At 42.7% G+C, this 13,957-nt stretch overlaps 1 protein-coding gene across 3 annotated transcripts in view; it reads left to right on the forward strand.

The window, feature by feature from the left end:
- The window catches only part of LOC141426382 (E3 ubiquitin-protein ligase TRIM45), a 29,250-nt gene extending 15,669 nt beyond the window's left edge, over positions 1-13,581 (forward strand). For all 3 annotated transcript variants that reach the window (XM_074085247.1, XM_074085248.1, XM_074085246.1), the window contains 9 exons: positions 427-594; positions 5,314-5,484; positions 6,456-6,632; positions 7,191-7,388; positions 8,503-8,710; positions 9,401-9,492; positions 10,572-10,724; positions 11,591-11,723; positions 12,808-13,581. In XM_074085247.1, the coding sequence (XP_073941348.1) occupies positions 427-594; positions 5,314-5,484; positions 6,456-6,632; positions 7,191-7,388; positions 8,503-8,710; positions 9,401-9,492; positions 10,572-10,724; positions 11,591-11,723; positions 12,808-12,920 (1,413 nt within the window). In that variant the 3' untranslated portion in view covers positions 12,921-13,581. The remainder of the gene's footprint in view (positions 1-426; positions 595-5,313; positions 5,485-6,455; positions 6,633-7,190; positions 7,389-8,502; positions 8,711-9,400; positions 9,493-10,571; positions 10,725-11,590; positions 11,724-12,807) is intronic.
- Positions 13,582-13,957: the final 376 nt, after the last annotated feature.

Consider the following 13,957-nt stretch of genomic DNA (forward strand, 5'->3'; position numbering starts at 1 on the left):
ATTCCAAGTCAACGCCAAATAACCGTTGAGTTCTCACCTACGGAGACGATGCTGGTCGGATCGCCAGGATGTCGGATCACTACTTACCAGATTTAGATAAGTATATCAAATTTCAAGTCAATCTGACCCTTATCTGACCAAGAAGTAGGTAGGTCAAACTTGAAAGATTTGACCCGTACCGTACGTCATAATAAGTCGAAGAAATTAAATCACGTGCCAGGGTAGAACCTTTTCCTAATCAATTTCGTCATGATTTCTTTAGCAGATATAGAATGTCAATATGACATTAGTAGATTAGTAGCACTGAGTAGCACAAAGGTTCCACCCTAGGACGTGATTTAATTTCCTTGACATTGCATGTTAAATAAAAGCTTGTAATTAAAAAAAAAACTTTATTTTACACCTAAATACTTATAATACTTACAGATATCTGGCAAGAGCGTGCAGCTCATAATCTGCCCGACATGCGCACAAGAGACCCCCCTTCCCCTGGGAGGGATATCAGCTCTGCCCCTCAACTATGTGCTGCTAAGGAAGATGGCTGGCGAGGGTCGGTCCAGCGTCCTCTGTGACTTGTGTAACAGTGACAATAAGGTACGGAAACAGCAAAGCCAGCAGGGCTACTACGAAACTCGAAACTCCAAGTTCGTGTCATGCGGTCCCTCTGACACTTATACTATTTAATACGAGAGAATGTTTGCTCTCGGATCTTGGATGTTTAATATGTATTTAAGTATGTATTTATCTATATATGTGTATGTTTTCCGTTGCCTAGTATCCATAGTTACATACAAGCTTTGCTTAGTTTGGGACTAGGTCAATTGGTGTCAAGTGTCCCATGATATATTTATATACTAGCTTCTGCCCGCGACTTCGTCCGCTTGAAATAGTAATTTTGGGAAGTATTTAATTTATATAGGATACCTATTCTGCCAATAATAGTACATAGAAACTTCTACGGTTTAGCAAAAATAACCTATTTTAGTACATTGCTACAAATATAAACTATTTTTTTTTGTTCTTCCATACATCCATCCATCCGATGTCCTTTGGTAAAACATAAATATTTTGCGGGTAGCCATATTTTAGCAATACGACGTGTATTCTACCCTGCCAACACAAAAGGACTAATTCTTCATAGTGAACTATTGACACCTTAGGTACGTCCTTTATTGTAAGTCAAGGCATTTTTATTAAGCATAGCTACGCATATTTCCGATAAATATACTTATACATATTAACTTTTTTGGAATTCCTTTAAGAACTTTCATCCCCATATTTTCAAGTAAATAGGTCGAAATTTGAAAAGCGCCAGATCAAATGTTTTTTAGGGTTCCGTACCTTAAAAGGAAAAAATGGAACCCTTGTAGGATTACTTTGCTGTCCGTCCGTCCGTCTGTCTGTCAAGACCCTTTATCTCGTAAACGCGCGGAGTAAGGTATATATCGAGTTGAAATTAAAACCCTAAACTCAGGTCAATAGTCCCGAAAGCTGTGAAAAAATCACACCTCTAAGTCAAAGCAATCAAAAGCTACAGTCGTTAAAAAGGTGTTTCCATACAAATTGCCTCAACAGTAAAAGTTATAGGGTAGGTACTTCCGGCTGTCCTAGAAACTTGGAATTTTGCATAAAGGTAGCTCTTATAGCACAATAAATAAGAAAAATCTGAAAATCATAATTTTTCATTTCTGACTGTCTATGTGAATAAGCCATCTAAAATGACCCCACATTGCGTACATTTTGCTTATGAGCTTAAAAGGCTCTGCTAACACTGTACCATCCCCTCTGCTAACATCCCCTCGCAGGTAACATTTTCAAAAACGCTTAAACAAATATCTATTTATTTTTTATAAGTAGCCCAATGCCAAGTTTCATACAGAACCATCGATTTATCTTCGACAATGATGATCTTCCATATAAAGTTTCATCCCCTATTTCACCCCTCATAGGAAGAATTTTTAAAAACGCGCGAACAAATATGTATTTATCTCTTATCACGTGCCCAAATACCAAGTTTCATAAAGAACCATCGATTTATCTTCGACAATGACGATCTTCCATATAAACTTTCATCCCCTATTTCACCCCCTCACAGGAAGAATTAAAAAAAACGTGCTAACAAATATCTATTTATCTCTTTTCACGTGCCGAAATGGCAAGTTTAATAAAGATTCATCGATTTATCTTCAATAATGACGACCTTGCGTCCCCTACTTTCATCCCCTATTTCATCCCCTCACAGGTCGATTTTTTAAAAAATCTCAAAAAAATATAGAATTATTTCTTATTAAGTGCCTAAATGCCAAGTTTCATGGTTTTATCTTCGATAGCTACGAACTTCCACCATATAAACTTTCATCCCCTATTTCAACCCCTGAAAGCCTCTTTTTCGCGATAAAAAATAGCCTATGTTCTTTCCCAGGGTCTATTCTATCTCTGTACCAAATTTCATCAAAATCGGTTCAGCGGTTTAGGCGTGAAAGCGTAACAGACAGACAGACAGACAGACAGACAGACAGAGTTACTTTCGCATTTATAATATTATATTAGTATGGATAGTATGGATTATATTCTTTAAAGCATTTTATTGTAGCTTCCACAATTTTCGACTCTTAAACTCACTTTTTATCAGTTCCCAACTGATTGCTCCAAGTATCTCAAAGTTTGTCAATTGGTTTTTGTTTCTTTTCTTTTGTATAATAAAGAGTTTCCATACATACATACATTAACGCCATCTAGCGATATTTCACCTGTCAATAGAAACCCTCATTCGGTTCCCACTGGGTTACCTCCAATATCTATCGACGTAGAATCAGCTTATATCTTTTGCCGTGTTATTGAACAGACGAAGCTTTTTTGATCAGCATATGCTGATTGGGATTGTCTAAGAAATACCAATGTCTATAAATGTGACGAATCGTCAGGCTGCGAACTGGATGCTGGCAACTGTGCGGCGAGCATCACAGCTCAGCGATGGATAGAGAACATAATCCTAAAAACACAATCCCGCAAAACTGAACGGCCATAAGAACACACCTGGTTTTAAGAATCCAATAAAAAGTAGATCTGACAGAACTTGGCACTGTGTTAATGTTGTAGCGACTCCTAGCACCATCTAGTGAGCAAATATAGAAACTCCAACCCAAATCCTACATCGAGCCGTCGAAGTTTCTCAACTCGGAACTCGGACAAATAAATACAAAATAAATAAATAAATTTCTGACGATCTCGCTTCGGACTTCGGTCCCAAGGCAAAACATCTGCCTTGTGAATGTCTGTTGTAGCCAATCACTACGGAATAGTAAAGGGCAGGAGTGGAAGGCTCTGCCAGCTTATGCGTACCTTGGCCCTAAACTACGAAGAGTAAAACTCGAACTTCGTATGTTTCCGTCCTGTTGACACTTACCTATGTCATCTAATACGCGAGTGAAAGGGACTGTGCGATACGGAATTCGATTTTCGAGTTTCAAATGGCCGTCTTCAAATCTAGGATGAATAGGCATTTACGCAAGCGTGGAGCACTTTAGTCCACACCTTCGCTAATCAGGCGTGATTGTGGTCAAATGCAAGCCTATTTATCTGTAAAAATAACCCTTCTTCGGGCGGTCGGGTAAGTAGGTACCATCAGCCAAATATGTGGTCTACCGCCCTAAAGTTAATAATCGTTTGCACGTTATAAAACAATAAGCCAATATACGTGTCTGCCAACTTGAAAGTTCGACTTTAGCGACATATTCATTTGATAGTAACTTGTTTAAAAATTGATAGACCACTTATTTGGCTGATGGTACCGTAAAATGTATACCTATTTTAAGAAATCCTACACATGTATCAACTCATGCACATCATTTCGCTTCGATTCCGATACAAGCAATTACCGAAAACCCCACATTTGTTACGATACGCTACATTTAACCTGTTGTATTTAAATAGCGTGGATACTTTGAAAGAATACTTACGAGTATATTCGTTGTGAGTTATTTTTGTAGTCTTTGTGTGTTCAAATTGTTACGTTTTACCTAGTGTCATCTACGAAGACGCGTGATTTTGTCAAAATTAGACATTAATGCCATGGTAATAAGAACCACGGCACGCGTCATCGTGAATGACTCTACTTGTGACTCTACCTATACGTGGGTACGTACGTTGTACAATTTAACCCGGATTTGTTTTTTTATGGCTTTTTTCGACAGCTATTTTGTTCAAAGTCACAATATCTTTATTTAATTTAGGCTATAACAAGTACTACGAATGTCTAAAAACTCTACCTGCATATAGGTATGTACCTACATCGTTTAATCTCAGTGCGTCATCATCATCATCATCCCAGCCTATATACGTCCCACTGCTGGGCACAGGCCTCCTCTCAGAACAAGAGGGCTTGGGCCGTAGTTCCCACGCGGGCCCAGTGTGGATTGGGAACTTCACACGCACCATTGAATTACTTCGCAGGTTTGTGCAGATTTCCTCACGATGTTTCCCTCACCGCAAAGCTCGTTTGAAATCTCAGTGCGTGCTCAACCTTATTAGTCACGTTTCTGTAGGCAGATAGGAAACCCTTCCAGCCTTCCCCTCCCCGTGTAAGCTCCAGAAAGCTGAGGACGTGCAGCCGGGTTTTTAGCCAGCACAAGTCTGGGCTCTGCACTGTCTGGGCTCTTCCTTCTCAATCGTCCAATGGATTTTTCCCGACTGCACGCCCCATCTCTTGTTTCAAATCAAACTTAAAAACTAATAACATGTCTAAGAACCATCGCTAGAAAACCTGCTTACAAATAAAAAACCGCATTCAAATCGGTGCACCCGTTTAAGAGCTATGGTGCCACAGACAGACACACATAGCGGTCAAACTTATAACACTCCTCTTTTTGCGTCGGGAGGTAAAAGCAACTAAACAAAAGCAAGGACATAGTTATCATCATTATCATCATCCCAGCCTATATACGTCCCACTCCTGGGCACAGGTCTCCTCTAAGAATGAGAGGGCTTGGGCAGTAGATCCAACGCGGACCCAGTGCGGAAGGACATAGTGTCTTTTGAATATTAAATTGGTTTTGCTTGCTGTACTGATTTTTAGGGTTACCAGAACGAGATTTGCTTTACATTGCTACTGGGATGACTCGCTGGTGGTATTATGACTCCACTCCATGTCTTCATGTTTTGCGGTTTCAGACTTAAGAGCCTTAGGACTAGCACGCACTGCGATTAAACATAGTGCACCGTCTCATTCGCAAGCGATACTCTGAAGAGGGACGGCACGCTAAAATCGCTCGCATTTAGTCGCACTTCGTGCTAAACCTGATGAAACAAATCCAGGCGCAGAACCGCTGCGACCAGTGTCTAGTGAGCGTCTGCGAAGGCTGCGGCGAGAACCACGGCAGGCAGAAGACCACCGCGCGCCACTCGCTCGTGCCCCTGGAGTCACCCTCGCAGCTGTGCAGCCAGCACCACGCCGACCTCTGCGTGTACTGTGCTACGTGCCAGCAGGTAAAGCTTATAGCTTACAGGTTTAAGAAAACAGACAAAGTATACAACAGAAGCAATAAATAATTATTTGTGTTACAAGGAAGCAAAATGGTGTATTTACGTCGAGGGCGTACATTGAATCCAGAATGTAGCGAAGGATTTTACAATAGAATCCTGAGCGTAGCGCGGGATTCTAAAGTAGAATCCTGAGCGTAATGAGGGATTCAAGAGTTAACGCCCAAGATGAAAATAATTTTGCTCCCGAGTGGCTCATACAACTCTTCACACCGAGCAGAAAATGGCGTGGCTTTGCAATTATCAACTTCAAAAAATGGCTTTTGCAATAAAGCACTAAGAAAAGCCTTGAACAGAAAAGTTGCACTTTGCTCCCTCTCGTCAGGGAGGAAAAGTTACTTTTCTGAAGGAGAGGTGTGAAAAGAAATAAAAGTTAACAACAACAATAACCTAACCTTACTAACTTAGAAAAGTGAAAACCCCTGACAATATCACACACACCTAAAAATCACGCAAGGAAATTAACTTTCACGTAAAAAAACTACGTCGAAATCGATCTATCCGTTTGCTAGCTACGATGCCAAAGACAGACAGATGGATATTGGCATCAAACTTAAAGGGTTTTTGCCATTTTGGCTACGAAACCCTAAAAAGTGACATCGCACATCAGATCTAAAGCGATATCAACTCAAAATAAATGTAGGTAGATTAATGTCCATTTCATTTCAAAAAGACTTAAAATGCTGTATCTATTATTTTGAGTTCATGCTCTTTCAATCTAGAAGTGCGTCATGTATGATTTCAAATAATAAAACCGCATTCAAATCGGCCACCAGCTACGGTGCCACAGACAGACACACATAGCGGCCAAACTTATAACACCCCTCTTTTTGCGTCGGGGGTTAAAAACAAGGCCCCATTGCGCGCTACTTACAGCATAAACGTTTCGATTTTGATATAGCTACATTTGTTTTTAGGTGATCTGCCGCGACTGCAGCATAATCTCCCACTCGGGGCACGCGCTGGCGAGCGCGGCGCGGGCGGCGGCGGAGCGCGCGCGGCTGCTGCGGGACGCCTGCGACCGCGCACGGCTCGTGCCCGACAACGTCGACCGAGCCGTCAGGATGCTCAACTTGCAAACGCAACAGGTTGATGTGAGTACCCTGTACTGTACTACCCTACCCTATAGGTACCTACCCTTGGTTGCCCTGAACCAGCGCTATGATTGAAGAAATTCAGACATCGGCATTTGCTGAGTGGCATCCATTTTGGTGCTGTTAATTATTGTTGTATTTAGATAGTATTTAAATTAAGATTTCATGTAGAAACTTTTTAACACCAAGAAATATTCTGTAGGTACCCTAACCGCAGGCTCGAGTTTAGAGTAGTTTTACAGGGACGCTTACGCCAGCCCGGTTGGTGAGCGCGACCTGTCAAACTAATGTAAACGATCAAGCATAGCGATCAAGCGGACCAAACGCTAATGACAATCCATCCATGATGATATAATCCACGATCACGAGCTCAGGGCGGAGGCTCCAATAGAGAGATCTCTCTCCAGGCGATATCATGCCAGGCCAGGGGACAAGTCCTAAGAAAGAGCGCCTCCGAGTTGAGAAACTTTGGCGCGATGTAGGATTGGGTTGGAGTTTCTATATTTATTCACTAGATGGCGCTAGTAGTCGCTACTCTAACTCCTAATTTTCAACCAGACTCAAGCCGCCCGCGTAGAATCCGAGGTCCTAACCTGGGGCGAGCAGTACAAGCAAGCCGTGGAGGCGCACGTGCGGTCTTTGGCGACGGCGGCGGCGCGGGCGCGCTCCCGGCACCGCGCGCGCGCCGACCACCAGCGACGCGCGCTCGCCGAGCGGACCCAGCACGCTGTGGACGCCGTGGAGTTCGCTGAAGAGGTTAGTTGGATGGAAGCTTACACTGGCAGCCGTTTTCAATCGGTGTGCCGCGCATACCAAGACTTTGCCATCAGGTTGTGCCGCGATTGCCGCGAAATGTATACTGAGAAAATAGTAGGTACGAAAACAACTAACGAGTGGCGTGTGCGATTCACGTTGTCAGGTTGTTATGGTAACGGAGCGGAAGGAATGGCGCAGCTGGTGGAACCCTCTACGCGCCAGTCCGACTCGCACTTGAAATTTGACCGCTATGTTGTCTGTCTGTCTGTGGCACCGTAGCTCTTAAACGGGCGGACCGATTTGAAATCATGTTTTCTTTCTAGCGATGGTTCTTAGACATGTTTCATCAAAAGCGGTTTAGCCGTTTTTGAGATATTGAACTTTGAAGTGACAAAGTCAGGGCTTTCCAACTTTTTGTTGGTTATATTATAAGGCAATACTTAATTCCTTCATGGCTCATCTCCTAAGCGTGCTAATAATATAAATTGCAAACATTTTTGTAACAAAGTCTGATGTCTCCTGAATTACGGGACTGAATTATATTCACTAAACATTTAAGGGCTGTTTCACCATCCATTGATTAGCGTTAACCGACGGTTAAATGTGATGCCGTCTCCGTCTATTCGAACAAAACAAATAGAGACAGCATCACATCTAACCGCCAGTTAACACTAATCAATAAATGGTGAAACAGCCCCTTAGTCTTACTCTCGTCTGTCGTACATGGTCGTACACAAGTTCTTTAATGAACATTACCTAGTACTTACTGTTCATTTCGAACAATTTATCAGTTAAATAATTTTAGTGTAACAAATTGATAATAAAATAAAGGTAATGTTAGATTTTACGATCATTATTGTTTTTTAGGCCAAATCTTCGTTAGAGAAATGTTATCCTGAATAATAATCTTATCGATTAGTATAGTATTTTTTTTTATTTAAGTTGGTTCAAGTCCCGGGCGAGGCAAGCGAGTTAAGAAAATCATTGAATGCAGTTTTGTTTCTTTTAAAAATAAAGGAATGAGCCAAGTTAAGGATTTAAGGTAGTTTCCCTCCAGGGCCCGACTTATTTTTCCACACTGTATATGCCGAGATCGTTGATGATGATTTTCCAGCTGCTGTCATCCGGGCGCGAGCACGAGCTGCTGTCACTCCACGGGTCCGTGCTGCGGCGGCTGGAGCGGCTGACGGAGCTGCCGCCGGCGCCGGCGCCCCTCGAGCTGCGGCTGGCACCGGCCGCGCCCGCCGCGCACGACGCCACGCTCGTCGGCAGGCTGCTCACGCACGCGGCCGATCCTGAACGCTGCGTCGTCAATACTGAAGGTACCATCAGCCAAATATATAGTCTACCACCCTAAAGTTGATAATCGTTTGCATGTCATAAAACAATAATGCCAATAGACGTGTCTGTCAACTTGAAATTTCGACTTTAGCGACATATTCATTTGATAGGAACTTGTTTAAAAATTGATAGACCACTTATTTGGCTGATGGTACCTTGCCTTATGTTGTGTACCTAGACGCTGGAAGGACCATTTATTTTAACCAGATTGACTAGGCAGATTTATAAGACGAGCGTGAAGGAACGTTGGAAGAGGAAGGCCTTGACGAACGTACCACGATAGAATGAGGACGTTCCGAAGAAAGGTCGGGTCAGGAGTACTCTAAACCGACGTGCATGCATGAAAAGATACTTAGATGTGTAGAGGAAGCGAGAGTTGTATGCCCTGGCATACGATCCTGATCGTAGCAAGTGGAAGGACGTAGTTTCTGTCTATACCCCGTTGAGAAAGAGGTGTGATTTTATGTAATGTAATGTAGATTGAGAAAGAAAGAAAATTATTATTTAGCATATAAATAAAGTAAATAACACTAGGTCATAATCAAGGCGTCAAAAATCTGGCGGAAGAACTCTCCACCGAAAGGAGTAGAAAACCTAGACACTTCTTTTACTCGACTGCTGAACTTTTTTATTTTACTTAAATGCCTAAGGATTATACATTCTGTCGACAGGTTTCCAAGATCTCAGGGTAGACTGTCCGCATGAAGCGACACTGGAACTGCGAGACAGCAGCGGGGAACGCATCTGGTGCGGGGGAGAACAGGTATACATCACCATGAAACTTACATAATGGTCGACAAAAAACCGCCCTGAATGGCGAGAATAAGCTGTTGCATTATGTCCACGTTTGAATAATACGGAAGAGCAGAACTACACGCAAAGTGTGAACAAACTTAGGCGATTTGCCTGTATTTTCACAGTCAAACTGGTCTAGATTAGCCACATAAACGCATATCATTTTATTAGAGCTCTTCTAATCGCTTAGCCTTAGCTGCAATCAGCATGGATGGCATACTTATTACAGGGGACGTGTTTTCCTTTCGAGTGATAATTAATCGTTACTTAGTTGTGAAAGTTAACACCTCCAACCCTCTAATCCCCGTAGCAAGCTCCAAGGAGTTGAGGACGTGTGCAGCCGGGTTTTTTAGCCCGCGAAAAGCCGTGGTGGCCTAGTGGTTTGCCCTGTGGCCTCTGAAGCAGAGGATCGTGGGTTCAAACCCCGGGCCGCACCTCGTGAGTTTTTCGAAAATCATGTCCGAAACTACATTTGAAATTAACTTTTCGGTGAAGGAAAACATCGTGAGGAAACCTGCACAAACCTGCGAAGATGCTGCCTTCAATGGTGTGTGAAGTTCCCGATCCGCACTGGGCCCGCGTGGGAACTACGGCCCAAGCCCTCTCATTCTGAGAGGAGGCCTGTGGTCAGCAGTGGGACGTATATAGGCTGGGATGTGAAGCCCGGTACTGTCTGGGTCCTCCTTTCCCAGTCGTCTATAACAGATTTTTCGCGAGGATCACAGCATTCCAGAGAGAAGAATGGCGACGGATAGAACGCCGAATTACCACCTGGTTTTTTTTACATAATACTGACCCGAAATTGAACCCTATCTCACCTGATGAAAAGTGCAGATGAGGCCAAAGGTGTATGACCACCATGTATGACTTGCCGGGTGTCGGTTCCGTTTCATGTCATATGTCGGTAATTTCTATAGAAAATCGGTGTTGGACAAGTGTAAACAAGAGCTTCATTACATCTTCATGACATCGGATTAAAATCCCAATCCGACATCCGACAAGTGACCACCAGCTCTAAGAAGAACACCATGATTTTTCCCTGGCCAGGTGGCAGGCTACTTTCGTCGCAGCGACTCCAGCGCGCGCCCTCAGAGCGCGAAGGTCTCCGATCGCGGCGACGGCCTGTACGGGCTGACTGTGACGCCGCCGAGCCCCGGCGCGTACCTTTTCGCCATCACACTCAACAACAACCCTGTCAAAGTAAGTGCAAGAACGCACAACTTTACGTGCTCGACACGGTAATACCCAATAGATGACACCCAGCTGTCATCTCTATTGCTAGTACGTAAAGTTGAAGATGTCAACTATTGAGACAGTGACGAGCACTCGTACACGTCTACGTGTATCGAATATGTGTAAATAAATGTTTCTCTCTCTCTCTCTCTCTCAGTAGGTATGCGGTTAATCACGCAGTTTCAGCGCACCGCCCTTCTTCAAAGTATTGCTTGAGAAAGAGACGGCGCGCTAAAACCGCGAGGTTAACCAGTAGTGCGTACGAGGTCTAAGGCTTTTAGCAAAGTATATGGCTTGTGCAAAGTTTAGGTTTAAAATTTTTTTTTGGTTCCTCCCATAGACATAAAGTGGCGTTTGTTTTTTTAGGGTTCCGTACCTACCCAAAGGGTAAAAAGGGGACCCTATTACTAAGACTTCGCTGTCCGTCCGTCTGTCACCAGGCACTGACAACATTCAGTACAACAACTGACACCATTCAAGAAACCAGTTTGGTAGGAAATTAGGGTGGAATACTCAATTTTATCAAAAACGTTCCAACTGACCCCAGCCTTCCCTACTTCATAAACTGTGATAGTTAGACAGTTGAAATTTTTACAGATTATGTATTTCTGATGCCGCTATAACAACAAATACTAAAAACAGAATAAAATAAATATTTAAGGGGGGCTGCCCATACAACAAACGTGTTTTTTGCTAATGTCTAATTTTGTATAGATAATGGTAGTACCTACGGAATCCTTCGTGCGCGAGTCCGATATACACATGGCCGGTTTGTTTTTCGTCTAACTCTATTCATAGTGTGAGGTATTGTTCTCAAATGCTGCGGTGTTCAGGGCAGTCCATTCCAGTGCGCGGTGCGCGCGTCGGCGCCGCACTCGGGGCAGTTCCACTGCTGCGCGTTCTGCTCGTCCGGGGGGCGGCGGGACGCGCGCTGTGCCTGCCCGGGACACATGCCCGGATATAAAGGTAACAAAAAAAAAAACACTTATGTGTTATTCTGTTCCGTAACTCAGGAGACATTATCAGTCATACACTTGCTTAGAAAAATGTTGACAATGTATGAAGGGTCCACGGAAAGAACGTGTCTAGTCACCTAAGCAACTTTTTGAGTTATAGCGGTTTGAATGTTAGTCATCACGAACAATTACTATGGTTACCATTTATTTAAAAGATAAAAAAATACATTTTATATTGTTTCCAAATTATTTAATTCAGTGGTAAGTCATAGTACTTTGTGAGCTCTACATTTTGAGATTAAAATCTCAATTTTGAAAAAAGGTGTACTTATTATGCTTAGAAAATGAGCCATCAAGGATTTTTTTTACCTTAAAACTATCTAAACTCCTAAACTTTTAGTTGAATTGTACTATAATATTGTACCACATAAAATTATACTTTTAATAAGTAGCTCAGGAGACCATCCGCACTAGAAAGTTGATTGACCCAAATCCTACTAATATTATAAATGCGAAAGTTTGTAGGTATGTGTGTGCGTGTTTTTTTTTATTCGACCGGATGGCAAACGAGCAAGTGGGTCTCCTGATGGTAAGAGATCACAACCAGGGGGATTGCAGATGCGTTGCCAACCTAGAGGCCTAAGATGGGATACCTCAAGTGCCAGTAATTTCACCGGTTGTCTTACTGAAATACAACAGTGCAAACACTGCTGCTTCACGGCAGGACGGCAGGATTAGCGAGCAAGTATGTTTGTAACTCCCTCACGCTAAAACGGCTGGACGGATTTGGTTGAAATCTGTTTGGATTTGTGTTGTTGTTTTACCTGGTCATCTGTTTATGGTCATTTCATGTGATAGCTGGAATATCACACAGGCTACTTTTTATCCCAATATTCCCACGGATTGGGATAAAATTTCGAAATCTCATCCGCTGGGTATAGTTATGAAATTTCACGGCTGTTTAATAATGCAACGTCACGATTCCCACGACAATTTAGTAAAATACGGAAATATCTATTCAACTGTTGGATCTTATGATTTACGCGTGCGAAGCCGCGGGTGAACACAGTAATAAATGTATGTGTGTCTGTCAGGTTGCGGGCACGGGCACTCGGGGCACCCCGGCGCGCGGCACTGGTCGTGCTGCGGCAGCGCGCGCCGCCGCGGGCCGTGCGCGCGCGCAAGCCTGTACCAGTTCTCCTTGTAGCTGTACTCGAATAAAGGCCTGATGAAAATGACGTAGTTTCATTTATACGTACCTAATCTTGATGCCTCTAAGCAATCCCTCCTCACCCTATCCATATGGTCAATGAACTTTTTAGTGTTGTTATTCATCATAAACATCGATACACTTACTTAGAAAAATGCATGCTTAGGGAGCCATGAAGGAATTTCCTTAACCTTTTCGCCGCCACGTCAAATACAAAAGACATCACCCATATGCCAAGCTTCTATATTGCAATGCCTAAAATTGAACCTTAACGCAATTGAACAAAGGTTGCTTTTGTATTGAAGTAATGGACGTATATATAGGTCGTTGGCGTGGAACCTGTGGAGCCGTGGAGCGTATAGAGTCGTTGGCGTCGAAAAGGTTAAAACCGTCACAAATCCCAAGTTTTAGTTGATTTGTACCACATAAAATGATACTTTTAAAAAGTTACTCAGGAGACGTTACCATGGCAACAAGCTACACTAAAATGTTGATTGGCCCATTAATTAGTAAAATAAGTTTGTTAAAATTTTCATTTTTAACAAGTACAAGCTTTTTTTGCTGACTATACTTTCATTGTCATCCAACTTACATGTTTAATATAATAGGCATTTAGATAAGTGAGCATTCTGTTACAGTGGACGTTCTGAGGACATTATTATAGATTCCTTGGACATTTCGGTACAGTTGTTTATTTATTTATTTAGGTTTGTGTCCCACTGCGGGGCAAAAGCCTCCCTCCCCTTTTTTCTTCCACTCGTCTCTACTTTAGGCCAACAGTAAGTAATATTTCGATAAAATCAGAATTGTGATAGAGTGGACGTTGTCGTGCAGTGAACGTTTTGATACAGATGAACACAGTACTTCACAGTAGATCCAAAGGCCTACTGCTGATATCCCTAGTCTTATTTTGTCAAAGTAAAACTTACCGTTGATATACCGATCTCACAGCAGTATAGGTACATAATACAAAGTGCTAATTCGCTTCGTTGTTGTTAGCTAAAATCATACATTAAACGAAAAAAAAAAACGTT

The sequence above is a fragment of the Choristoneura fumiferana genome, chromosome 3 (assembly GCF_025370935.1).
Source record: "Choristoneura fumiferana chromosome 3, NRCan_CFum_1, whole genome shotgun sequence".
Taxonomy (NCBI): Eukaryota; Metazoa; Arthropoda; class Insecta; order Lepidoptera; family Tortricidae; genus Choristoneura; species Choristoneura fumiferana.